General features: G+C 46.8%; 1 protein-coding gene and 2 long non-coding RNA genes across 5 annotated transcripts in view; 2 read left to right on the top strand and 1 right to left on the bottom strand.

Moving 5' to 3' along the window:
- Nucleotides 1–45: 45 nt before the first annotated feature.
- LOC134474452 (uncharacterized) lies at nucleotides 46–16,149 on the top strand. The gene is made up of 5 exons (XR_010045341.1): nucleotides 46–227; nucleotides 668–888; nucleotides 2,402–2,508; nucleotides 11,245–11,329; nucleotides 15,974–16,149. It is a non-coding gene; the product is annotated as an uncharacterized LOC134474452 (long non-coding RNA).
- Pirt (phosphoinositide interacting regulator of transient receptor potential channels) lies at nucleotides 11,880–27,212 on the bottom strand. Of its 3 annotated transcripts, none has more exons than XM_013148684.3 (2): nucleotides 27,062–27,212; nucleotides 11,880–15,183 (listed from the first exon to the last, which is right to left on the bottom strand). In XM_013148684.3, the coding sequence occupies exon 2, from the start codon at nucleotides 15,055–15,057 to the stop codon at nucleotides 14,650–14,652; it is 408 nt and encodes a 135-aa protein (XP_013004138.1). In that variant the 5' UTR covers nucleotides 15,058–15,183; nucleotides 27,062–27,212; the 3' UTR covers nucleotides 11,880–14,649. The 3 variants fall into 3 exon arrangements, with proteins under 3 accessions (XP_013004138.1, XP_013004137.1, XP_023419300.1); XM_013148683.3 differs by having other exon boundaries at nucleotides 27,049–27,202; XM_023563532.2 differs by lacking the exon at nucleotides 27,062–27,212 and adding an exon at nucleotides 17,459–21,061.
- LOC134474454 (uncharacterized) overlaps nucleotides 24,767–27,212 on the top strand; it is a 31,791-nt gene continuing 29,345 nt past the window's right edge. Inside the window, exon 1 of the long non-coding RNA XR_010045344.1 lies at nucleotides 24,767–24,959. This is a non-coding gene — a long non-coding RNA (uncharacterized LOC134474454). The remainder of the gene's footprint in view (nucleotides 24,960–27,212) is intronic.

A 27,212-nucleotide genomic window follows, 5' to 3' on the forward strand; every position in this document is an offset into this window, starting at 1 on the left:
GGCTCAGGAATGAACTCAACCAAAACAATCCAACGTCACTGATGACTGGGCAGGTCCTCTTTAGAACCAGCCTAGCTACGTGGCAGAGGAATCAACCCTTGGATGGGTTGGACAAATTCAGGGGTCCTGTGGCCCTGGAGATGGGTCCAGTCCACATCATCTTCTGTGATGCGGGAGCCAGAGAGCTGAATGTCCCTTTCTGAGCCTCGGCAGCATCATCTAACGAGGTAAATTGGGTTGTTCCCTTTGTCCCTTCTTTTCTGACTTTCTGGTATGTAAAAGAGGTTTTATGTAAGGGACACAGACAAACATTTGTGCACAGAAATAGATCTTGACATGATGCTCTAAGAATTGACTGATATTAGCAAGAGAAAATGTGCTTGTCCTGAAGATTCTTCCCTTTGAAGACAGAAAAAGCAGAGCATCCTATAGTGATGGACAGACAGATAATAGATGCAGACAAAGATAAAGACAAAATCGGAAAGTTTAAGTGGACAGACAGATGGCAACTGTGTTTTCTATTACACTGGATTCAGTGTGGATCAAGAGGCAACTTCCAGAGAAAAGGGAAGAGATGTAATGTGGTCTGTTGATTCTGTGTTCTCTACTGACGGATTTGAGATTTGCTTTTTCTCTTGTAATGAGTTACTCTCACCTGCTCTTCCAGAGACTGCATGCACTCTGGAGAAGTTGTGTAAAAGATGGGGGACCCACCACTGGGGCCACTCACAGGGTGTGTGGAGCGAGCATCATGGAGGAGCATGTGGTGATAATTCTCGACTCCTTGGCTGTGCCACACAGCTGATCGCCCTTCTGGTCCTGAGCCAGGCAGGACCTGTGACAAGATGCCAAGCCTCCCTGGCCTTCTGTTTCTCTAGATAAATGAAGGTAACATTTTCTACATTCTTTTTCACCTTTCCCAAAGGGTAAAAAACAAATTAATTTCCTCTGTGTACAATAGAGCCAAGATGAGAGAGAAAATTTCAGAGAAGGTATTGGGAAGGGTGAAAAGGAGAGATGACATGCATAACCAGAGGTTTTAGAATCTGAAACACCATGAAATTTGTCAGGTAGTCAATCTGAAACATCTCAAAGTAGAAAGTGCTGAGACTGAAGCTGACTCCTGTCCAGGATCTGCGGCCTTGCCCAGCATCCTCAGAAGAGGTCAGGCCCCTATACAGGAATATCTCGCGCTGTTGGAGAAGCCCTGAGTGCTCTAATCTATAGTCCTAGCTTCAACTAGAAAAGAGTTTGTTAGGAAGAACAGTTGAACAACAGCGCTGGTCTCTCCACAGGTCAGACCAGGCACCTTGAATGTGACTGTAAAGGTCAGATATGTCCCAACCTGGATGCATATAGGTCCCTTTCAGAATCCTGTGTGCTTGCTCTGTGAGCACGCTCGTGTGTGTGTGTGTGTGTGTGTGTGTGTGTGTGTAGTCGAAGGTGTATTTAGTCTAAGATGGACAAAAATTTTAGAACTAAATTTTCATATGCTGGGAAATCCCTTAGTCCTGGTCAACTAGGGTCATGGTCAGTGTCCTCTTACCTGACACGCTGGGTCAAAGAGAAGCTGGTCATAAGAAAGCATCTCCGGTCTACCTCCACTGCAGATGGCCTCAAATCAACATAGAGGCGGAGCATCCCAAGGAAAACTTGGTTAGGTTCTGAATCTCCTCAGGAGTTTTAGCATATAGTAGTCCCTCCATATTCACAAGAAATTGATTTGTTTCAAGACACACCTCCTCTCACACACACCAGACCCACAGATAATCAAGAGCATTACAAGTAGTATAGTATTTGCATATAACCTATGAATATTCTACTGTGCTTAAAATCCTCTGTCAGTTACAGTGCTTAAAATATTCAATTCAACATAATTTCTAGTTGTTATATTGTTATACTATATTGTTTAAGGAAGGGTGGACCACAGACACATATTCTCCTGGTTCTGGAGGCTGAGTCTGAGGAGGGGATGTTGGCTTTGAGAGAGAAGCTGTTCAGTCTTTCTTAATTTTTGGGAGTTGACTGGCAATTTTTGGTTCTCCTTGACTGCAGGAGGCCTCTGTGGCCCTCTGTGATCCTTCCTTGGTGCTCTCTGTCTGCCAAATTTTCCCTTTCTCAGAAGTATACAGGTCATACTGAAGGAGGAGCGTGCCCTTTCCCAGTATGACCGCCTCTTAACCAAATGCATTTACAAGGACTTCTTGAATATGTTCACCTTCTGAGGTCATGGGGGTTAGAACATGAGTATTAGGAATTCTATAAAACTCAGATGATACCCCACTAAGTGGCTAAAATATCTGTCCTCTTTTGTGCATACTTCGACTTTTTGCTGTTTTATAAATGGAACATTTAGAATCTCAAGCCAGCCTTTCAGTAACACCCATCCGTGCACCAACAGCACCTCATTAAATGTGACCCTACTACGAGGTAATGGGAAGAATGTATCAGGCCCAGGACTCTGAGAGCTCACTGACCGCCTCTGCAGCTCTGGAAGAGGCTGAGAAGGTAAGGCTCCTCCTACCTGGGCTCTGGTGGGCTGTGCCCCCCACCGCCAAGCTGGGGCGTTCATGCCCAGGCCCAAGGGCCCCCAGACATGGAAAAGCTTGATCTGTGGTAGAGTTTAAACTACATATTAATGAGCACCTACTATATATCAGGCAGTGGAGAACAAGATCAAATATAGAACCCGACACCACATTCTATATGGAAGACAATTAATATTTAAGTAATGCGTGAATGATGTATTTCAGAGGGTGGTGGACACATTGAGAAAAATATAAAAACAGAAAGATATGAACAACAGCCCATGACAGGCCACACTGAGAGTTCTTTTCTGAGCTGGCAGCACAGTGCATAGGGCATAGCTGGGTGCTCGGTCTCTGGCCTGTCACCCAGGTTTGCTTCCTTAGGGCCCCTTTGTCTCTGTGCTCCTCTGGGCTGTGGGGACTGTGGCCACCCCGGCTCACAGAGGTCTGTCCTTCCCTGGCTACCTCACAGCTCTGTGTGTTCTTTCCAGTAGAGACCTTATCCCTGTTTTGGTAAAGTCACCATCATCTGTCATCTCCCCATGATGTCACAGGATGACAGCCTCTCTAGGATCTGGACCCTGAAGGGCAGGCTAGGGTGGGGAAGGGAGGGACGGGCCAGTGCCACGCTCAGCTGACCCAGGGTCAGCAATCTCAGACCTGACTTCACCAGTAGCCATGGTCCAGTCACCCTCGGGGTGAGGGGACTCACATGCTGGGCAGGGCTGGCCACAGGTCTTGCTCCCTGGGCTCCTTCCCTTTTAAAATGCAGAGCTTAGCAGGGTGCCTGGCTGTACCACTCACTGGGTGTATGAGCCCTGGCAAGTCACTTAGCCCCTCCGTGCCTTAGTCTCCTCAATGTCAAAAAAAACCAAACAAACAAACAAAAAAAAAAACCAAAAAAACAGCTGTAATTCACGAACCTGTGCAGACAAAAATCAGTAATATCTTACACTCCTTAGACCATATGCTTCTAGAAGGAAAACCCCAAATTAGAAAGAACGCCCCCGATTCTCCTGAACAGTTGCTTCCCCTGCTTGACCAACCACAGCTTTGCTTGGGTGCAGCTCCCTGGCACCAATCGCCCTATGCTACACCCGCCAGGTCCTTGAGGACCTACCAAGCTGTCTCCACCCTGGGATGGATACAAAACCTTCAGTCTCACAGAAGCCTGGTTCAGACCCCGATTCAAACTCCTTTCCTCTACCAACGTGGATATCTTTGTCATTCTCAGGTCCCTTAACTTTTCTCCTCTGTAATCTACAGCAAGAAGGAAATGAGACCACAGGCTGGTTCCTCAGCCTGCCTGATGACCTGTATCACTGTCCATCTGCTTTTTCAGGGCCATGTACAGAAGTGAGTGGCCGTACAGGACATCAAGATGTTACCAATCAGCTGAAGATTGTTTCTCAACTCCTAGAAATTATGGATTGGTAGAATACAATTCTGTCTCTCTCTGTCTCTCTCTGTCTGTCTGTCTGTCTCTCTCTCTCTGATACTGGGGAGTAATCCTGGGCTACGTCCTTAGGATCACTGAGCTACATCCCTAGTCCACAACCCCTTTTAGAACTTTTGAGAGAGAGTCTCCATAAGTCACTAAACTTCCCAGGTTGGGCTCAGATGCTCCATCTTCATGCATGAATTACCTAGAAGGCTGAAGTTACCACTGTGACCCACTGATTAACTCTTTCAGTGCCAGCAGCCCTGGACTTTGAATGCCTGTGGCTACTAGCTGTCATCTTTTTAAGTGTTAGAGGTTTTCTCTGCCCCTGGGGGCGAGCAGCTCCTGACAGGTCTTGGAATCTCTTTGGACCACAGATATGTTGGTTCCTGGCAATGACTTGTAGTCTGTTGCTTTCTGGCTGCTGGCTGTCTTCATCATTAACCAGCTCAGTGCTAGCCACTCTGGACATGGTCATCCACGATGACCCATGATGACCCACGTGACCCATGATGTTAGTAGCTCAGTAGGCACGAGCTTGAGACAGAGATCACAAAAAGGCATACACCATCCAGGAGAGGCTTCATGAGAACTTAGGCTGAAGGGCTGCTACGTAAGAGGGAACAGTGTGCCAACTGATACCAAATGGCTTGCAGGAGGTTGCTTGTGTAGGGTGTTCATGGACAGGGGAGAGACACCTCCCGGATCTGAATGAGGAGGGCTACAGAGGGCAGAATTACCCATGGGGGCTGCAGGGCAGGGCCATTAGGAACAGGCCCATAGCTGAAGCTTGCTGCAGATGCAACACATATTTCCTGGAGTAGCCGTGAGGCATCTGCTACAGCTGTGGTTTGACTAAAATGTGCTTGGAGTAGCTGTGGAATAAAAGTACCTTTTAGATCCATCCAGGCCCCTTCCTGTCCAGTAATACTAATAAGAGGTATGGACCTCGAATTCATAAGAAAGACAATAAAAATTGAAATGGCTAGACATTTTATGTGAGCCTGTGGGCCAGCTGAAATCTTTCCCTTCTCTCATCCCCAGGGTTATGGTGCCAGAATTTGGAAACACATTTACTCTGATCAATGGCTCCAATCAATTTTCATTTATTCCAGACTTAGCCTGGGGAAAATGTGAGATAGTATAGTCACTTTTATCTTAGGGGACCCTAGAAATTTTCAGTGCTCTTAATTCTTCCTGTTAGGCTACTAGGAAAGTTTAAGATCATTCTCCAAAGCGTGTGCCTGGGCTTCTGTCTGCTTGGGGGGCTCTCTCTGCTTCTCAGCTACCTCTTAGCCCTTGGTCTTCTCATTTTATTCCCCACTAGATGGATCTAAAACTTCATGGCTATCATTTCGACATCAAAAGCACTGTGCATGGCCGCCTCCCTCTTGCCCAGCACCATCACCTCCAGCTGATGATTTTGCTCCCTATTTCACAGAGAATCACATTTCCAAGCATTTGGGTCACGCTTGAATGTACAAAGAGCATCCATCCCTGGTCAGCATCTCCTCATCCTCCCATAACCTTGCTCAGAGCTGAGAGCAGTGTAAAGGTTTGCTGAGGGTCACCCAGGCTCCCAGCGACAGATGACCGAGGTCCTGGTCCTATTGGCTGGTGGGCGTTAGATGCCAACACCACTCCTCCTTCCTCCTCTGCTCCTGGTCTTTGTGTCCTTTCTTTCCTTGACATCCTTGGCTAGTTAAGCCCTCTCTTATTCTCATTTAATTAAAATAATTTTTTTTGGTCTTTTTCATTTTTATCAGTACCAGGGATCAAACTCACGACTGCCTGCTTGCAAGGCAGGCGCTTATGCCGCTGAGCTAAATCCCCAGCCCCTAAAATAATTTTAATTAAAATGGTTTGTTTTACTCGTGGTAAAACATGTAAACAAAAATTTACCCTCTGAATCATTTTCCTGTGTGTGCATTAGTGGCCTTCTTGTGCACCCGTACAGCCATCCGTCTCGAGAACACTTTGTCTCCCTCGCTAAAACTATATACCTGTTAAACACTAATTTCCCATTCTCCCTCTCTGCAGCTCCTGGAGCATTATTATACTTTTGGACTTCCGTAGATGTCACATGAAAGTGAAATCACACAGCATGTGTCCCCGTGTGACTGGCTTATTTCACTCGGTATGCTGTCATCAAAGTTCATCTTGTTGAACCACGTGTAAAATTTGTTTCTTTTTCCCCAGTAGTTAAAACTGAACCCTGGACCTTCACGCTGAGGTACACTCCCAGTTTTTTTTTTTTTTATTTCTTGAAAACACATCTTGCTAAATCTGAAAGTTTTCCAGGCTGGGCTTGAACTTGCAACCCTCCTAAGAACCCTCCTACCTCAGCCTCCTAGAGTTCTGGGATTACAGCCACCTGTCACCACCAAGGGCAAAATGTCTTACCTTTGACAAATTGAACAATATTCCATTACACGTATAGATCACATCTTGTTGATCCATTTGCCTGTTGATAGACACTTGGATTGATTCCAGATTTTGACTTCCGTGAACAATGCTGTTGTAAAATGGGTATATAAATGTCTGCATGAGTCCCTGTCTTGTTCTGTTCAATTCCAGAAATGGGATTGCCAATCTCTGTTTTCCGAGGTGGCTGTACCATGGTACTTTTCTCCCAGCAGTGTGGGAGAGTTCAAAACTTTACATCCCCACCGGAACTTGTTTTCTGAATTTTGACAATAGTTATTCCAATATTTATCCTAGAACGAAAAGTAGATTTCTGTTTAATTTTACAGTTACTTTTATTTTTTATTTTATTTTATTTTTTGCGGTACCAGGGATCGAACTCATGACTGTACGCTCACCAGGCAGGCGCTTATGCCACTGAGCTAAATCCCTGGCCCTACAGGTACTTTTATAACAGCACTTGCTACAGTGATTGAAGTAATTTGCTTCTGTCTTCTTCCTCGGCTGCCCTTTTAGTTAGGGAATGGCTCTGTCTTCTCCTTGGAGACCTGGTGTTTATTGAATGAATATTTGCTTTGTAACTCCTAGAATACTCCTAGCACACTGGAAAGATTAGGTTGTTTTGCTGAATCCCTTCAACTCCATGCAAAGACCTTCTGTGTTTTTCTTTCTTCTTTTTCTACTGTTTCTGAGAAAGTGATTCCCAACAACTCCTTCAAGGCAAAATGCTCCCACACAATACCTTGCAGTATTCTCTAGGTCCTCTGCTGCCTGCTCTACCTCTAGGGCACCCCCACTCCTATTTAGTTTTGTTGATTATTTCTACTGGTGCTCAGCTTTGAATTCATGGCTGGGCACCATAGCGAGGGTGTCAGCTTAGACTCATAGCTACTACCTGGATCTCTCGAGAGACCCGTGCCTCCACTAGCCTGGGAAAGCATCCAAATACAAAATTCCAAGTACAGTCCTTCTGCATGATCTCTTTTTCTTTCCATGGCAAAGCCAAACCAAACCATTGAGAGTTTTGAGCCATATATACAGCAAGCAAGAACAATATGATGCCGGGCTTCAGGGAGCTTGAAGGAGAGTGGGGAAGCCCACTAATCAATCGTGTAAATTACTGCATCCATATAACCGAGATCTGTGGCCAGAGGTAAAGGACCATGATTTTATGAGAACGTGAGAAAGAGGACAGAGCAATGTATCCCTGAGGACCTGATCTTTGCGCAGAGATGCAAAGGGTGCACAGGAGAGGCTGGGAAGGGGAGGAGGCAGAGGTGAGGCTGGATGCAGGAAGAGCAGTCAAAGACACACATTAAGCTCGAGAGCATTACAGTACTAAGCAGAAGTGGAGCAGTCCATATTTTTACAGAAAGCCACTGGCTGCTGTGTAGAGAACAGAGGAAGGGGATGGGCGAAGATAGTGTGGCATCCAATGAGGATGTTCAGTGGACCCGGCTGGAGGAGGGTTGGGAAAAAGGGATTAGAAGTTTGTGCATCCATTTGAGAGATCGCCAGAGGGTGAAATCAGCACAGCACAGTGACAAATTGGATCGAGGAATGAGGGAAGGGTTCACTGATGAGTACCAGTTTTCTGGTTTGCAGAGCTGGGTGCTAATGGTGCCTCCAGATTTACCTTCCATCAGATCTACTCCACGCATGCATTCATCTTGCATGATTAAAACGTTTCAGAATTTTGATTTACCAAATTTATTTTAAAGTCACCATAGGGATTTTTTTTTTTTAAAGTCAGACATACGAACCAAAGAAAGTGTGACGGGGGACCTGAATGACAGGCATCATTCAACTGGCTACAGGTCTGACAGCATGGTGCCCAACAAATAGCCCTTCAGGCCAGGGTTGGAATGGCAGCTGTAGTTGGAAGGGGAGAAAGGAGATAGAAAAGAGGAGACAGCATTGGTTGGCCAGCTGTCTGCTACCGTGACAATGCCAGAAACAATCAGGTTATAAAGAGAAAAGATTTATTCTAGTTCACAAGTCCAGAAGTTTCAGTCCGGGGAGGATTAGCTCTTTTTTGTGGTCAGGTGGCACACCACGGTGGTGAGCCCACTGCAGTGTGAGCTGCGTACCTTATGATGGCTGGGAAGCAGAGAGAGACAGGACTGGGTGCCCTCCACCTTTTCAAATGCCTGCCCCCAGTGACCTACCTCCCTTCCCTAGGCTGTGCTTCTTAATAGCATTTCCTAATAGTGCTATCCTGAGGATCCCCCGGGCCTCTGGAGATACATTTAAAATTCAGACTAAAGTAGACACTATCTTTACCTCCCACAAGTGTCTTCTGCTCTTCCATTTCACTTCTTTGCTAGAATGTTCTGCCCCAGACTTTCACTGGACTATCTCCTCCTCTCAAAGCAAATGTCCCCTCCCCAGAGAACATTCCCATGGCCACACTGTCAAGGACCACTAACTCCCACTTTTTCTTCTCAGCCTGTTTCCTGACTTCATAATATCTACTATTATACCCCCCTCCATCACCACTTTATTCAATGGAGGACGTCCTTTATTCTAGAACATTCTCCCTGCCGTCCCAAGGAGAATGTTCTAGAATGGAGGGCTTTTTGTCTGTTTTCTTTCTGTCCTTCTTCCCAACATCCAGAGCAGCACCGAGGAGGTGCTCAGTAGTTAACTGTGAAGTGAAGGAGTAGACTGTTGTCTTCATGGACTGTAGGGGAAAGGTGCACCCCAGGCCTTTCCCACATGGGGCATCATTCTCTGGCTGTGGCCTTTCCTCCTGTGGACTAAGTGGGTGTGTCTGCCTTCTCCTCCAGCAACCTGTCTGGCCTTGGGGGCAGCCACACCCTCCCTGCACGCAGTCAGGGCAGTTTCTTTTCTCACACACTGGCTTTTCCAGGAACTGGCCTCATTTCTTATAAACAGAAAACCCCTGTGCTAGTCTTGATTTTGCCTTGCACCTGCTGCTGATCCTTGGGCTGGTTACTAAGCCAAGACCCAGGAGGCATCCTTTACCCAGCACCTTCAATGGGTCTTTTGCTTCCCTCTTTCCAGTGAATGAACACTAGAAGAGGATGGATCTGTTCCAGAGTGATCTAAGTTGAGGTTGAATTTTGTGAGGTTTGTATTTACGTGGATTCTGAGCAAACTTCTAAATGAAAATGTACATATGTGAATGACTCTGCCTCTTAAGAGCTCTAATAATTATAATAATGTTACAGATATGAATTTGCAACCAGTTGCCAAAATGTTGCCTTTCGTTGTTGCTCAAAAATAGATATCTCTTGACTGTGCATGGTGCCACATGCCTGTGATCCCAGCACTTGGGAGGCTGAGGCAGGAGGATCACTGACTTTGAGGTCAGCCCGGGCTACAAAGTGAGTTCGAGGCCACCCTGAATTGTGTAGTAAGGCCCTGTCTCAAAAAGAGAAAAACAAAGCAAAACAACCAAAAACAGATATTACTTCACATTCAAATACTTGTGAATAGTTTACTTGGCAAAAGAAACTTTGCAGATGTGACTCAGAGGTGCAATTGAACCTCTGCTAAATTCAGGTGTTGAAGTCCTAACCCCCAGCAACTCAGCATGTGGCTGTATTTGAAGGTATGCTTTTTAACATGGCAATTAAGTCCAGAGGAGGTCACAAAGTTGGGCTCTGTTCCAACCTGACTGGTGCTCCTCTGGAAAGATAAAGTTAGGACACAGACCTCACAGAGGAAGGACCATATGAACATGGAGGAGGTGGCATCTGCAAGCCAAAGAGAGAGAGACCTCAGGAGAAAGCAAACTTGCTGGCCCTTTCATCTTGGACTTCCAGCCTCCAAAACTGGGAGATAAGAAATTTCTCCTGTTTAAGCCACCCAGTCTGTGATGTATTGCTTCAGCAGCCCTAAAAAACTCACACAAGGGTCTTGGGATTGGGAGTTTATCCTGCATTATCCGTGGAACCCCATCCAAGCTCTTTATATGAGCCCCCCACAAGCCCAGTGAAATGATCTTTATAGGTAAGTAAGAGTCAAGATAGTCAGAGAAGAGGATGATAGAAGAGGCTAGACTGGCTAGATTGCTGGTTCGAGGGAGAAGGAAGCCACCAACCAAGGAATGCAGGCAGCTTCTGCTGGCTAGAAAAAGCAAGGGCTAGGTTTCCCTCCTGGGTCCCTTGGAAATAATGTCACCCTGACTACTCCTTGGGCTTAGTCTTCTGAGATTCACTTTGGATTTCTAACCTCCGGATGGGTAAGATGATAAATGTATGTGCCTTAAAGCTATTAAATGCATGTTGATATTTTTACAAACACATTAGGAAGTTGATGCAGTGACCAATAGGCATTTAGCTGCTTGGGAATGGGTTTGGGGGCCACTATCACACAGAAAAGAATGGGATCCATTGTTTGAAAAAAAAAAAAGGCATAGATCTGTTTAGAACAAGGAAGATATGAGATCTGGGGATGAATTTTCCTTGAGACCAACATTTCCGGAAAAGGCATTGCTGTTTCTTTGATGTCCAGATCTCAGGACAGTATAGGAGAGTCACTGACAGCTCCCCCGTATACACCTCCAACTCAGCACCTCTCCAGGACAGGTGAAGACTATAATCAACAGATTGCAGAGAAAGCATGAAGATCCTGACTAAGAAATAGGAAAATGACAGTAATCCGAGGGACGTTGTCTTCCCCAGGCTGGCACTAACCTCTAACCACAGTCTGTCCCCTTTTCTTGTACCCCAGCCCTGGTGTGAAAGCCCAGCTTCTACTCCAGATGACCAGAAAGGCAGGTTGGGGACAGAATGGCTTGGTGCCATCCTCTGAGTATTCCTGCTTCCCTCTGTCTGGATCAGACCTGTCACACAAGATGGTTTCTTTGTCTGTCTCCTCCAGGGACCAGTCTGATGGCTGAGGTGAGAGCTCATACCTGCGTGACTGCGTCTCCAGTGCTGATGTCTGGCACAGGAGACCTATCCTGGTAGGTGGCCTGGGTCCCTCCACTGGCACCTACAGGCCAGGGGGGAAGCAAGCACAGTCCCACACACCCAGCTGTCCTATCCTGGAGACTTGGGCAGCCAACACAGTGCCAGGTTCTGCCTGGCTGATAGACAGAGGCTGTGTGTCATTCTGTGTAGGAGGAAAATTCCAGAAGGATCCTGGAATCCCTGCAGGTGCTCAGAGCACCAGCTCCAGGCTTGGGGCTGAGGGACAAAGGTAGGACCCTTTGGGGGCTTCTTCATTTAGGTTTGCATTGGGTGCTTCTCTCCAGGTGGACCTGGGACATCAACAAACTGACCCTGGAGCAGATGCCCAGCTTGCATAGACCTCTGATTCACTTTTGCAAGGTTCTTTTTCTGTGTCACTGGTTTGATCCCAGTACTGGGCTTGTAGGGATGGAAAGAGTCAGAAACTTATCTGCAGGAAGCATACAGGCAGCACCCTGGGAGAAATATGGCAACATGGTGGGGTATTTTAGAGGAGATTGAGTGCAATCCCTGTTGGAACAGAAGAAAACACAGCAGACACTGTTTAATAGAACACAACATTGATTCATTTAGGCTTCAGTTGAGATTAAATTTTCCAAGACAGAATAGCAATGGGGAGTAAGACAGACAATACAACTCAGGGCACTGAAGATGGGAATTCTGGTCCTGTCCTCCGATCCATGGAGACTGTCAGAGTCACTGCAGAGGACGCTTTATTGCAGAACTGTGATGGCCAATGTGGAGGCACTTGTAGGTTAGGCCACTTCCCAGGCTTTCATGGGGCAACCAACTCTGGCAAACTTCTCTGCCGTGTTTTGTCTCGGGGTGATGCCAGCATACTCCATTGCCCTGACTCTTGCAAGGGGTCCCATGGGAGTGGTTCTTGGGCATCTGTCCTTGTGAGTGTTTCCTGCTTGTTCTCTGCTTAGAACCTAACTTGAGGAAGAGGGAATGGGGGCAGGTACTTCTGGAGACTGCAAGAGGATTCCAAAACCCCTGGATGTCTTCTAGAGTTGTGGTTGCCCCAGATTTCTTCCTATTAAGACACAGCTGATGGTAACATCTGCATAGGTCCTCCATCCACACCTGTACCCGGACTATGGCTTTCACATGGATGAGAGGAGGTACAGGGCGTGTTCAGACAAGCTAGCTGGGAGCCCATCCTGTGTCCCCTCCCCCCAAAGAAGCTGCAAGCACATTGTTTAAAGGGCGATCTGCAATCTGTGCTCATCTCAGGAGAGAGGGAGATGACCCACGAGCCCTGTTGCTTGAGTCACCACAGCTCCAACTAGTGACGCAGCACCCCTAACATGGATCCACATCTGCCCATCTGCAGGGAACTGGGAGGCTAGCGTACCTGGCCACATTGATCTGTCTCTCAGTGATGGACATGGTCATCCTAGGTGGGCCTGAGAGGCTGTGGGCACCCCAGGCTCTGGTTTAGGAAAGCAATGGGTTTTCCCCCCACACAGGTATTTGTCTCTAAGGAACTTTTCACAGTGCAGCAAATGAGGCTGGGTTGTGACCCTGCATGCGGAGCTGTTATGAGGAATGGGGATCCCTGGAAGCCTGCTAGAGAGAGGTTGCCAGGGTGAGTAGAGAGGCCTGGAAAGGCCGAGAAGTAAAAGTCAGCTCAGCACAAGCAGCTCTACTCTCTCATCGCATCATCAGATTCTTTCCTCTGGACCTCTGGCCTGGTCTAGGGCAGCCTGGGTAACTCTGTCTCGGGATGCTCTCCTGGTCCTACACGTAACAGCCTCTTGATTGCTAGAGGAAATTTTGGGAGCACTTAGCTTGTGGGTGCCCTGCTTGGTGGGCCCTCAGGAGACCCCACTTCAGTCTCCAATGAGGTCCACAGAGTACCCCAGGATCAACTGCATGTAAGGACTTGGAGCAGTAGGTGGGAAGCAGACCAACAGCAGAAGCAGCAGAACATCTTGGGGTTCAGGGAAGAAGTCATGGCGGTTCCCCATTTTATCGTGTTCCCTCTTCCCCTGAGCTGCTGTGTTTGCAAGGCTGGTCCTGCTCTCTGATACAGTTCCTTTCCTCTCTTTGCTAATTCTTACCTTTCCTTTTCTACTTAGTTGAATGACTCAACCTCCTCGTAACTCTGTCCTCTTTCAGGTTTGAGTTAGACCTCTCTTTTCCCATAGCCACCACAATAACTCAGCACAGGACTTCCCAGTTGCCATTTACTTTGGCTGTGTTTCTCACTTTGGGAAGCATAATGAGAAAAGGGACTGGATCTAGCCCTCTCTTACCCCAGAACCTGGCCACGAGCAGGGCACTTCATAAACATTTGTTTGTTTGATGGGTGAGGGCAGCTGTAACAGAAGTTGGAATTTTACAAAATGAATCTGTTCATTAGAAACTTACAAACCACTGAATGTGGGTTTTAATCTTTCCAGTTTGGGTGCTGACGGAAATGGTGCGGAGAATAATTACACAGAATCTCTTTGTAGGTTTCCACTTCATTGCTCTAGAAACAGGAGCAGAGGTAGGAGAGAGACTGAAAGAGGATTTAGGACAACATGCATTTGTCCTGCGCTAATTGCCAGGTGAAAGCAGCCAGTGAGATGGGGAAATTTGTAGGTCAAAGGGAAAGCATGACACTTCCATCCCCAGTCTACCCCGTTGTCTCTGCCATAAATACCACATGATCTGAAATGAAGCTTCCTCAGATGCAGGACTCCCAAAGCCACGTCCAGCCAAATGTGCCTTCTTGGAAAATGCTTTCCCATTGGAATATTTGGATTCCGGGGACTTTTCATCAACTTCCAGGACCTTGGGGAGCTCCTCCATGGTCCCTTGGAATATTTGATGCTTGTAAATTTTGATACTTGTGATCCTCTGGTCTCCTGAAATGTAAATCAGTGTCTCACTCGCTAAAGGAGCTAGGACTGCTTAACCTATTGGGGTCAGAGCATAGCTTCTCTTCTCCTCTGTAAAGACCTTCCATTGGCTAGTTTTGGTTTCAGAAGGTTGTAACTGTGGAATCCATTTCATATACACAGATGTATAAACACGAGGTTCTTGGAAGCACAGTCCATCTTCAAGGAGTTTCCCAGCATGCACTGCACTTGGCTGACAGTTCCATGTATGGTGATTTGACACAGGAGCACAGGTTGAGAGCAACTAAAGTATTAAGGGATCCCTTGATGCGACAGAAACCAAGCGAAATTCAGTCAGCATCATTCCCAGGCTGCATTGGCCAAGATGGGAGTTTGCCTGCATTTAGTTTTGTGGCACCCCGTGGAGTGGGTGGGGCTGCTGGGTGTTGGTCATCAGATCTCCTTCTCCTGGTCAAGCTGCATTAGCGGTTGAGGAGGAAGAACTTGAGGCTCTGAAAGAAATTCGACTTCTGCCTCTGCTTCTGCTTCTTTTTGATGATGGGCACCCACACCAGCCCGCACACCAGGGTCATCAGCCCTAGTGACAGAAAAGCAGGCCCTATCATCTTGAGGACTGTCTCAGTCTTTTTGCTTATCTGTAGGAGATAGGCCAAACAGGTGAGGACCACCCCAAAAAGCAGGATGGTGCTGCCCACGGACATGATGACAATGGGCTTGCGGTAGATCTCCCAGTTACTTTTGGGGATGGTGGTCCAGACCGACTCGCTTCGGGAGCTGATGCACAGGGAGCTGGCAGTCTGGCTGGGCAGCAGGTCCTTGGATTCTGGGGACTTCTCGTCAACTTCCAGGACCTTGGGGAGCTCCTCCATGGTCACCAATGTTTAGGACCAGGCACCAAGATCTGGCGAGAGAGTCAAGGGTGAGGCCAAAGGGAATCTTCACACCCACTTTGGGTACTCAGCATCTGCCTCCCGTGCAGGGCTTTTGTGCTAAAGCTAAAAGAAAACCAGATAAAATCCCACATAAATAACGCACCATCCAAACGGATATATTTGCTTTTTCTTATGAGAGATAAATATTATGTCATTCTAATCAACCAATTTTAATATTTAAACCAAGGAAGTATAATGCCATTTAAAAACAAATTACAGCTACAGTTTATTGAGTGACACCTCGTTTTCAGACGCCAGCTCAGGGGCCATCTACTGCCTGATGCTTTTCCTGAGATGAAATGAATTCTAGCCTTATGAAATTTGAAGCCCTTATGTGTCATTAAAACATAAATGTCAAAACACTGTACATATTACCCAAAAGATGAATTTGCAAAGGCTGTCAAGAAAATCAAAACAAGTATTCAGGGAAGTATTCAGAAGATAAGGAAAAATTGTACCTAATCAAATGGCATGGAATTATACTTAAGAAATTGGAATGAACCAAAATATTCAAGAAAGACAAAGTAAGGAATGAAACACTTGCCCACCTTCAGTGAAATATAAACCAAATATTAAAATTATTAGCATACAATTACCTAATAATAACTGTCACTGACCAAAGAACCTTGAGATCTTTACATTAACCATATGATCTTTTTTTTTTTTTTTGGTCTTTTTCTTTTTTTATCAGTACCAGGGATCAAACTCATGACCACACACTTGCAAGGCAGGCACTTAATGCCACTGAGCTAAAACCCCAGCCCCTAACCATATGATCTTGAGGAAGTTACTCAATCTGTCTTATATTTCTTATATATAAAGTGAGCTACTAATAATACTATTTCTCTCACAGGGGCTTTGAAAAAGCTGAAGTTAAGGTGTGCAATGCATTGGATCAATGACCAGCTTATGACAAATTCTCCATAAATGATACCACTTCCCTATGGGAGGAGTGATATTTTATACATAAGTGTGCCTGTGTATGCACACATGCATGTGTATGTGCCAGACTCTGCATTAAACTCTATAAAGCCATGATATTTCAATTAGAACTGTATCTTAAGCTTTAGCCTGATCTTACGGATAGAAATCTGGGGCCCAAAGCAGTGAAGAACTTCTTTAACTAGATAAGGAATTTTCTTTTGCGCTTGGAACTCCAGTCTATGTGACAGTTAGGGATATTACTTAGTGCAGCCTTTGATTCCGAAGGCTTTCTAGGCACAGGGCAGTGATGCCCCAGTTACTGCAGTGGGAAATAGACTAATACAGTATTCTTATTCCTGGAAAGGGATGGAGTCTTTCTCAGCCGCTGCCTCCCCAGGTCCCCATCTAGAGCTCTACCTAACTCTCAGTCACCTTGTCTTGGTGGATATAGACGGTAGCCTGTGTGGGGCAGTTCCTGGCTGCTTAGAGGAACCACTTGTCTGCCCAAAACTTTTCCATCAGACCTGTGCTGCTTTGAAGTCTTTTAACATTAGGTTAAAGCTTTTTATCTGGTAACTAGAAATTCGGATTCAAGTGTGCCTAAGAATACAAGGTAATAAGATGTGAATGGCTGTGCTGGGTACATTTCTGGAGACAGGCTTTGTTTGGGAGGAAGGAAAGACCCAGGAGGTTTGGTCGCTGTCCAGAGGTTTTCCCCAAGTCACTTCTGTGACTGAGATCTGAGCTGTCACCAAGCGTCTAGCACAATGCTTCACACCCACGAGACTGTGTGTATCCTGAATGAGTAAGTGAGTGCACACCTTCCCTTTGCACTGGTCACTTAGGACACATTTAGGACCTGCCCCACTAGTGCAAGCCACGTTCCGCCTCGCAGGAGTCTGACGCCTCCTTTGTGATAATCCCAGGCCGCCCCCACCCTTCCTGGCTCAGAGCAGCATTTACAGATACACCCATTTGGGAGTGAGATTCAAGAGATTTCTTTCCAGAGCTGAGTTGACTGAGGAAGGATGGCTAGTGACTACATTCAGAAAGAATCCCCGCCCCACCTCCATCGAGGGGACTGGGGTCAGATTCAAATATCGTGAGGTTGCATTTTTGGAAACCAACTTACCAGCTCCAGAGCACAAGAGAAATTAGGGTAAAGGAGGTGATGTGAGGAGCTGGTGAACCCTAACCCCTGATGACCTGGAGCCTGCCCCTTCCTCTTAATCAAGGTACTTCTCTTTTACTAAATTTTTTTTTCTTACAATGCTAGCTCTGAGGTAATCTTTTTAGCCTCCCCCACTGCATCCTGGCCACTCAGGCCTGAGCCCACATCCTGAAAGCGAAATGACCCGACTGTTTAAAATGAGAGGTTATAGATGACCAGTGTTTCCAGAAGTTAGATACTCACATTCGAACACAAGAATACAGAGAGGGCAGGTAACACTTTGCTTCCACAGGCTTCTGTCACCACAGGCACATGGATGCTAGCTTCTTTTTCGCCCGAGCTACGTTTGCATAAATTATGTTGTCTTATGACAAGTGGTCTCCCCTGTGGGCGTGGATGGTATGGAAAGGATCACCCCGAGTGCACAGAAGCCTGGAGTTGCTTGTTACAACCTGGTGTCAAATGGGAAACTAGGTCATCTTCAGCAGGGTCTCTCTCCTGGGCAGCTGTGTCTAGCACATGGCAGTGAAGACTCAGGTAGACGTTATGGAGGAGCAGTTCTGTGTTGTTCCTGAGAAGACAGCGGGGCTAGGTGGGAAAGGCTTGCTCTGTTAGCAGCCCTGGCCCTCTGAGCATGAGGGGGACTCCAGCGTCTCAAACAGGAAGTGTCACCTGGCTGCAGGGTCACCGTGGGGGCCATGGGCTCCCGGGTTCTGAGAGCATCAATAAGACATGTCTGTATGGTAAGATTTTTCACCAGAGGCACTGTTGACATTTTGGAGTGGATAACTGATTGCCATAAGGGCCTGTAGATTTGCAGGGTGTTTGCATAGAGCATGTTCAGCAGCATCCATGGCTTCTATCTGTTGGAAGCCAAACGTGCCCCACCCATGGCTGCAAAAACAAAGTCTGCATAGGTGACCTGGAGGCAAAATCACCCTAATGAAGAACCACTGCTCCTGTGAGCCTTCCCTTTCCCCTTGGTCAGTAACTGCCTTAGGGCAGAGGATGGGTTTTGTTCCAACCCACAGCACCCCTGGCTGGTAGTCTGACACTTTGCAGGTGCTCAGGGGACTCAGCCCAGATGCTGTGGCTCAGTGTGGGGGGAAGACAAGGTCACTTTTTCACATTTAATTTAGGTCATGTGCCTCTCAGGAGCCCCTTCACCCACCATAGTATGTTGAGTTACATTCCCTAAGAGGTGTCCAGCCAGCACTCCAGAGCGTGACTTCATTGGGATTAGAGATCACTGCAGAGAGTATTAAGACAAGGTTCTTGAAGGCAAGAGATAGATGATAGGAAACAGGATCTATGTGGAGATGGGAAGGGGACCTGGGATGGGAGAAAGGGAGCAGGGGAAGGACAGGAGAGATAAAAAGGATCAGGTGTCATGTGCATATGCACCACGTCTCCGTGATGGATGTATTTATTATGCACTGCAAATGTACACTAATAAAAAGGGGAAAATAATGAATAAAATTAAATTTCCAAAAGGACACACCTGGAATTATCTGCTTAAAATGACAAGAATCTGGAGGTGAGGTCACTCTGGGCTGGAGTGGGTCCTGTGACTGCTGCTCTCAGAACGGAAAGCGGGAGTCAGCACATGGAGGAAAGGCCTGGACGAAGGGAAGGCGGAGGCTGAAGCAGTGCAAAGCCAAAGGTTGCCAGCAAAGCTGGGAGGGGGCGAGAATGGCTTCTCCCTCAGAATCCCCAGGAGGGAACCTGTGCAGCTGCCACCCTGGCTTTGCACTTACAGCCTGTAAAAACTGTTTGAGAATAAGCGTCCCACACTGTGCGTTACTAAGTTTGTAGTAATTGTTTTACGGCAGCCCGTAAAAAATGCACACACCCAGCTTCCTTTAAGGTCTCCAGAGGTGGACAAGGACTGAGAACCCATGAGAGGCTGGGCCTGTGGAAGGCTGCAGGAGCTGGTTCCTCTGCATTAACCAGGATTGGGATGTCAACTGGCCTTTGCGGTAGCAGTTTGAGAAGGGCTGATAGTTCTCTCCTCCCATCACCATAGGCCAAGGCTGGAGTGCCAGGAAACTGGTTTGGTGGGTGAAGATTTATTTAGATATACAACCAGGGATGAGCAAGTTATAGCCCAGCACCAGGAAAAACAACTGGTCTGGAGCTAAACACAACAGTGGGTGAACTCCACTCGGGAATCTCACCAATAAGCCACACACAAGAAGAGTACATGCCTCGTGATTCTGTCTGCACACAAAACATATAAAGCAGTGTATACTAGGAAAGGTCAGGATAGGGGTTTCTTGGGTGGGTTCAGGGAATGGGAGGGGACTTGGGGAGCTGCCAGCGTTCTTACTCCCAACCTGGTGACTGGTTTCATGGGTGTGTACTAGTGGAGTGGTACACTCGTGGTGTGACCACTTTCTGGGTGCGCCTTTGATGCCCACAAAATGCTTAAACCAAGAAAATTAAAAGCTACAGCTAAATGCAGAGAGTCCCTTTCTTTGGGTTCTGACTGGCACGAAGCAATGGTACAAAGGTATACGAGGTAATTGGGGGACTTTGAACACGGACTGGGTGAGTCTCTGCTTTCGTGTAAACTATAAACCCTGTCTAGTCTTTCTTTTCCACTAATAGGTGGGTCCCTAGGCATCTTTAGTCTGCAGCCTCCACATGGCTGTTGCTCATCAAAGTCAGGTCAATTGCAGCCACTTTTAGCGCTAAGAAGCTGAGAAGGGGACACTTCTGAAAAAAAGGTCAGATGAAGCAAAGGTGGTCGTACTTTTCCCCCAGTGACTTCTTTGTCTGTTTCTTACTTATTCTATCTAACTTATTTAACTGAAAGCATTAAAAACATTTTTGATTGACAGATAAAAGCCATATGGCTTCCAACCTGATGCTTTGATCCAGGTGACAGTCACAGCTCTGCACCCTGCAGTGTCTACAAGAATCAATGCCCCCTGGATACCGAATCAAATCAGGGTAATCAGCGTACCCATCACCTTTAACATAATTTTTTGTGTGAGGACATTTAAAGACCTCTATTTTGTTTTGACCACCGCACGTACTTATTCAAGCCTTTCTATTGACAAGCATGGAACTGAACACTGGACAGGCTAAAGTGAGACACAGTGGCAGACATTTGGAGCTTTCAAACCAGCAGGAAAAGATCAAGCAGAAAGCAGACATCCTTTGTATTAGTGATGACTGTTGCAAAGAGCTGGGCTGGGAGCACTGTGCGGGTACCAAAGGAGGCACAAACCCAGCCTTGGAGATCCTCAGAAAAGCTCCTGAAGAAGGGCTTACTCAGAGCAAGGGCTAGCAAGAATTGTGGGGAGGGACTTCTACGCAGAAGCACTGTGTAGAGTGTGGCTTGTCCGGGGTCCTATAAGGAGCCTGTTTTTGCTGTGGGTTAGAGTGCTGAGTGCTGAGTGAGGAGGGGGGAAGTGTTGAAGGATGAGAATGGAAATCGAGACAGAAGCCAGTGCATATAGATCCAAGGTTAGGCACCTGTGGTTCATTCTCTGCCTCTGGACCACCTACAAGTCATGGGCATTCTTCTTAAAATGTTCAAATAAAAATATAACATTGAATTATAATATTGAATAAATATTTTGAATATAATATTTTTGAAAGAATTGTGCACAGTGGTGCATGTCTATAATCCCAGCCCTCTGGAGGCTGAGGCAGGAGAATCTCTTCCAATTTGAGGCCAGCCTGGGCTACATAGTAAATTCAAAACTGGCCTGTACTACATCTGAGACCCTATCTCAAAAAATCTTTTTGTAAAAGAGATAATACTAAAATTAAAAATTTTCTGTTACAAATAACAAATTTATGTCCTCTCCATTGCTACATTTGCCTTGTAATTTCAGGAGGTTCAACAGAGATCCTGTGGCTTGCAAAACCTAACATACTCGTGACTGGGGTTTACACAAAAATGCGTATCAACTCCTGACCTAAGTCTTAAGAGCCAGGGTAAATAGTGACCAGGGAAAGGGGTTGGGTAAGGGGAGCGATGTGGACTCATTTTCATAGTAGGAACATGACTGCAGCTTTGGGATAAAGAATGGAGAGAAGACAGGACGGTAAGGCAGAAAGAACAATTCGGAGGCTGTTGGAGAGGGTTAGGGGAGAGGGGAGGATGCCTGGCCTCTGTTAGAAAGGGAAAGATGTCCACAGATTGGATGACCACTAAGCAGGGAGATGGGGCGGCAGGATGTGACCGAAAGGCTGTGAGCCCAGGTGCAAAACCCTTGGGGAAAAAATTAGGGTCTATGGACAGATGGAATAGGGGCAGTGTTGCCAGATAAAATAAGGGAACTGAGATAATTTTGAACTTGAGATAAACAACAAATGCAGGTACTTTTTTCTTCCTCCAAATATGTTTATCTCAAATAATGTCTAGTTCATTTACACTGTACAGATGTTTATTGTTTTTCTGAAACTCAAATGTAAATAGATGGCCTTTCTTTGGAAAGGTAAGAGGGTTGTTATTGGCTTTCACATCAACTTTCAATGTCTTTCCTATGCAAAGCAACAAAAAGCCTCCTCCCAGACACAGAACCGAGAGGTGTGGCTGGTGGGACCAGGTGCTTTCCACCTGCTCTAGGACTCTGACTCGTTTGAATAAGTAAATTTTCTTTCCTCCAAGTAGAGGGTGAAAGTCCTACGTTTTACAAGTAATGAAGAAGGGTACCTTTTGAAAGTCTCTGGGTTTTGCAGTCTTAATATTGTAGCCTCAAAGTAAGAGCCAGGTTGAAGGGCGCAGCATTTAGAATGAGGTGGATTCGTGACCTGAAAGAACACACGGTCAGGTGCTCATGCTTTGGCATTGGTCAGGGATGTCAGGGCTGTAAGGAAGGGCCGAAAGTGTTGATTAAATACAGGAATAAATACTGGCAGTCCCCTGGTGGACTGAGGCTCTCTCAGACTCATTTGTAAGGCATCCAAGTCTCCCTCAATCTTACACTGAAATCTCAAGAAATGCTAATCCCACTGGAAGCTGGCAGCAGGATTTGCTTCAGCCCAGAATCTGAGTGAGGAGATTCATAGCTCTTGGATTTGGTCTGGATCTGAGAGGTCTATGGTCCCACCCAAGGTACTCAGAATCCTGTGATGATGTGGCTTGGTGGTGTAACTTGGGCTCCGCATCCTGCTTTGAAGGAAGAGTCTATTCATGGCCTGGTTAGAGGCACCAAGCAAGGCAGAGGAAGGGAGGAAGGTGGAAAAAAACATAGCAGATGATTGATCTTCAAGCATCAAAGGAATTCAACAGGGAAAAGACTGGCATTTCAGCTAATGCTACTGGAACAACTCAATATTCATATGGAAAAAAATGAAATGACTTCACACTGCCAACAAAAATTAATCAGAGATGAGTCATAAACCTAACTGGAACGTGAAAGCTAAAACCATAAAGCTTTTGGGGAAACAACAGGAGAATATTTTTGTAACCCAGAGGCAGGCAATGATTTCTTAGGACAGAGACAAGCAATAAATCAGATGCTATCAAAATTGAAAATGTCTTCTCATTAAAAGATTTTGTGAAGGAAATAAAATGCAAGCTCTGGACTTGGGAAAAAATATTTGTACAGTATGTATGTTTCATTATAGCTGACCAATAAGAATGCAAGAAGATTAATTAAATAATAGGCAAAATATTTAAATAGGGCATTACCTGATACAAAATGAAATAGAAGCCCATGGAAAACTACTGGATGTTGATATTTAACAGGGCGATGGAGATTAAACTCACAAGGGGATGTTGCCACACACTCACCAGAAAAGTAAAACATTTAAAATCACACAACGCGCCATGTGATTGGCGAGATCGTGCCATGTGATTGGGTGAGAATGGACCAACCAGAGCTCTGTGAGCAGGCGAAGTTGGTAATTTCTTATAAATTTAAGCATCTACCTACCCTTGAGTCGAGCAATTCTTCTCCTCAATATTTACTTGTCCAACAGAAGTGGAAACTTGTCCACAAAGACTTAAGAATATGCATAGAACATGGCTCATAATAGTTAAATATTGAAATGACCCAATATGTCCATCAACTTCTGAATGTTGTGTGTACAAAACAGGGGGCTACTCAGCGTGCAGAAGGGTGCAATTATAGGAAAATGGATGTATTTTGGGACCATAATGCTCAGTAAGATAAATCAGAAACAGAAGGTTCAGCGTGGCAAGGTTTCTCTTACGTGAGAAATTCAAAAGTATAAGTAATTTAAAGAGCAAACTGACGTGTAAGTAATAATAACCAGGGAGATGGCCTGTGGAGATGGGGAAGGGCCTGGGTTAGCGGGGATGAGAGGGAGAGGAGGAGGAGGAGAAGTAAACAGGGTCGGGATGTGGTCTGTGTGTGTACCAGCTCCTGCTATCAATGTGTTACATGTCACAATATAGAAGAATAAAAGTGCATTGTAAAGATATTCCCAGAAGTTTTATTTAGATGAGCCAAAAATTGAATCCAAATATCCACCAGTTGAAGAAAGGAAAAATAGGTGTATATTCACACACTGGACTTTGACTAAACAGGAAAAGGGAACTAGTTTTTGATATAAACAACAGCATGGATGAAATTCACAGATACGCTAGAAAAAAATCAGGTCTAAAAGACTATGTAGTTGCAGGTTACTGTTTACATGGTGTCCTGAGCCAGCTAAGCACCAAGTACAGTGGTAAAGCTCAGAATTGGAGGTCAAGGTGAGGAGGAGCAGACTGGCAGCTCTGGGGATTTCCTAGGGGAATGGAAATGTACCTTCCATTCGTGGGTGTGGGATCGTGTGGAAGAGGAAGTCATGTTTTAAGGAGAACGAAGAAGAATATGTAGGTGGAAAAATTGAGACTTTTTCTCATGTATTTACACTATTTATACCCCAAGCTATGGTTTGGTGCTAAGATCTGCAAGCTGGTGAATAATAATAATGATAATGATAATGATAATAATAATTAGGGGTGATATTTTCCCCTCCAGTCGATTCTTGAGTGTCTCAAAGGGACAATTTAATAGGATAGTGACGGTAAGTGAGATAAATCACCCTGAAGATGACCGGATATGTGTCTGAACTTAGGATGCTGGAAATCCTGCCTTCCCTGTCAGAGCTCTTCAAGGGTCAGGGCTGGATTTCCCTCAGCCTTCTGCAAAGCAGCCACCCAGTACTTCTCTTGAGGCTCAGGACTCAGTGGACAGTTGTTGGCCTGATTAAATACAGGAATAATGTCGGGGAGATGTAGAGAGGGCTTTGCAGGTGGCCTGCAGAGCAGTTACTGAGAATTTTCTTCCTCTCCAGTTTCCGGTGGGGGCTGCAGAGGGTTAGAACCTGGCTCACACTGCAGTGCGGGCCACCGTTCAGGCATCTGCCCACCTGACTGTTGTAAACAAGCCCCTCTGACCTTAGAGCGGGGTAGTAAGGGCAGCTCTGGTGGTGGGCAGCGGGCACAAGATGCAGGCAGGCTGGTATTGGGCCACACTTTTGAGCCCTGCTCCATCTTGTCCTCTGGTTCGCAGCTCACCCCATCAAAACTGGTCACCTTCTGTGGGCCAGAGTTCCTACAGTGTCCTAGGACCCCAAGGCTGCAGCCTTTTCAAATTAGAAGCAATGTCACACAATAGTAACTCCTCCTTATCCACCTTTCTCTGTGTGCTGGGAACCAGCTGAGTGCTTGCTAGGTCTGCACTGCCTCACTGAAACCTCCTGACAGTCTCTGAAGAAGGCACGACTGTTGTCCCATTTTTCAGATGAGGAAACTGAGGCTCAGAGAAGTGTAAGTAATTTCCCCAAAGGTAAGTAGAGAGATAATGGGGATTTGAATTTTGAGCTTGTCTGGCTCCAGAGTTCAGATTCAAGTCCAACCCACTCCTCCTTGGAGGAAATTAGGATTTTCTTTCCAAATTGAGGAAAAAAGAAACTCAAACTGGGATGCAGACAGCAAATAGAACTGCAGTGGTAGCTTCTTTGAGTGAAGGGAAGTCGGGCCTGGGGCTGTGGGTAGCGGGAGGAGCGAGAAGTGATTGAGCAGGGCAGTGAGGGCCCTGTGACAGAGGAGCCACGAAGCCACCACCAGTGAAGAGCCAGGTGCCCTGGTATGTGCTGCTTCTTTACATGGAACATCATTTTGAGTCCGCACGGTGCCATAAGGGCAGTACTATTGGTATTGCTCCCATATCTCAGACCAGGAAACTGAGGCCCATAGCTGCTGGACCCCAAATCCCAGGCTTTTTTACACAGTGGCTCACACCTTCCCAAGGAAGGAGCCTGCCTTTGTGTTTTCCTTCCCTGACATTCTCCTGGCCTTTCTGGTTGCTCCGCTGTGCTTCAGAGCTGGGTCCTTAGCCCTGCTCCGAGGCCATCCTTCTCTAAATGTGCTGAAACATGGTCAGTATTAGGCAGGGTTGCCAGATTCAACAAATATAATTACAGGATGTCTGGCTGAATTCGAGTTTCAAATAAACAACAGAAGCTTTTTAAAGTATGAGAATGTTCCAGCATGGCACGGAGTGTGCATAGACCAAAAGCAGCATTCTTGGCTTATTAGAAATCCCAGTTGGATTGGGTGTCCTGTGACAAGCCACACAAGCATAATAGACACAGGGACAGGCTGGGGGACACAGGCTGGAGTTATCAGGTTCTTCTTGTTTCTCCTCCTGGCCCCCTCCACCAAGAGTTCTGCTAGGAGTTGGGCTATTCTGGGAATGGCCAGGCGGAGGACATGGCACAGACAACCTCAGAGTGGCGAAGCAGGACGGGTGGCAGAGGGGTGGGAGAGGAGGGAAGGGCAGGCTGTGGGGCAGAGGTGGTGGAGGGCATCACTCACTCCAGAGGAGGAGCCTGGAGGGTGAGAAGCAGAGGGTCCCCTCTCCTCCCACTGGGCCCCTCGGCTCCAGCTCATCAGTGGCCGTGCCGAGGGTCTTTACCTTCTTGAGCTGCACTGTCCTCCCCTCCCCTTAGCAGGACATGAGTTGGTGATGTTCACTCCTCCAATAAGGTGAGCAGGGCCCGCGCCTTGGCTGCTAAAGTAAAGGCTCCAGAGCTCTGGAATAGGCCACGCTGTCAGCATGCAGCTCACAGTGCGGGACTGTCCCTAAGGTCCTAGTCAGTCTGGAGGGTACCACTCCCCTCCCTCTGCAGGACACACGGCCAGCACATGGGCAGCGCTGAGCAGCAGAGCAGAAGACCAGCTCTGGAGAAACAGCTGTGAGTGTGGTCATGACTAGCTTTACTCAGAGACGGGGCCCTGCAGCCCGCGTCTGCCTGCCTGAGTGTGTGTGTGTGTCTATATTTTCATGCACCTGGCCTGTTTTCTCTTTCTGAGATGGAGACTGCCCAGCTGCTGGCCTCCACCTTGTGTTCCTGACTCCTACTTGGGGCACTGACCACACCTGCAGGGAAGAGAGATTGGTTTGAAGCTGCTGAGAGCAGATGTGAGTGCCCGGGAGGACAGGCCGAGTCTGAGAGCACTAAAAGCAGGTGGCTTTGTGTCCCATGTCGGCCCTTTTGTTCCTGTCACCAGAGTTCCTGCTCACCGTCTACCCTGGTTTACGAGGGTGGCAGGCCTGGTTATGTACACTGCATGAATCATCCCTCAGTATGTGAGTCTCCTTCATCTCAGCGCACAGCAGTGGACGCTCCACACACCTCCCCTTGTGGACCACTGTCCCCTCCACCACTCTTAGCAGGCCAGGAAGCGGTGCTCTCTACCCGCCAGCCTGCTGGCAGCTGGCCTTACCGCGCCCACACCCCAAGGCAGATTTGCCTTCCAACTCCAGTTCAAAGACTCAGCACACCCCAGAGCAAAGTTAAACCCAGTTCTTCACTTCCTAGGAGACGACAGGAAGGCCACTGGGGAACCTCACCTCTTTTACTTACTGTCCTTAAGCATCCCAGGGGAAGATAGGGATCTTGGGACTTGCTTGATGTCCATACAGGGAGGAAGCCAGTGGTGAGTTTCTGCTCAAGTCCTTCATCCCAGCCAGGGAAAGACACCCCAGCCACATTCACTGCACTGCAAATCCCAGCA

Source organism: Cavia porcellus, unplaced genomic scaffold (genome assembly GCF_034190915.1).
Source record: "Cavia porcellus strain 051 isolate PalLab524CR breed Dunkin Hartley unplaced genomic scaffold, mCavPor4.1 scaffold_32, whole genome shotgun sequence".
NCBI classification, from domain to species: Eukaryota; Metazoa; Chordata; class Mammalia; order Rodentia; family Caviidae; genus Cavia; species Cavia porcellus.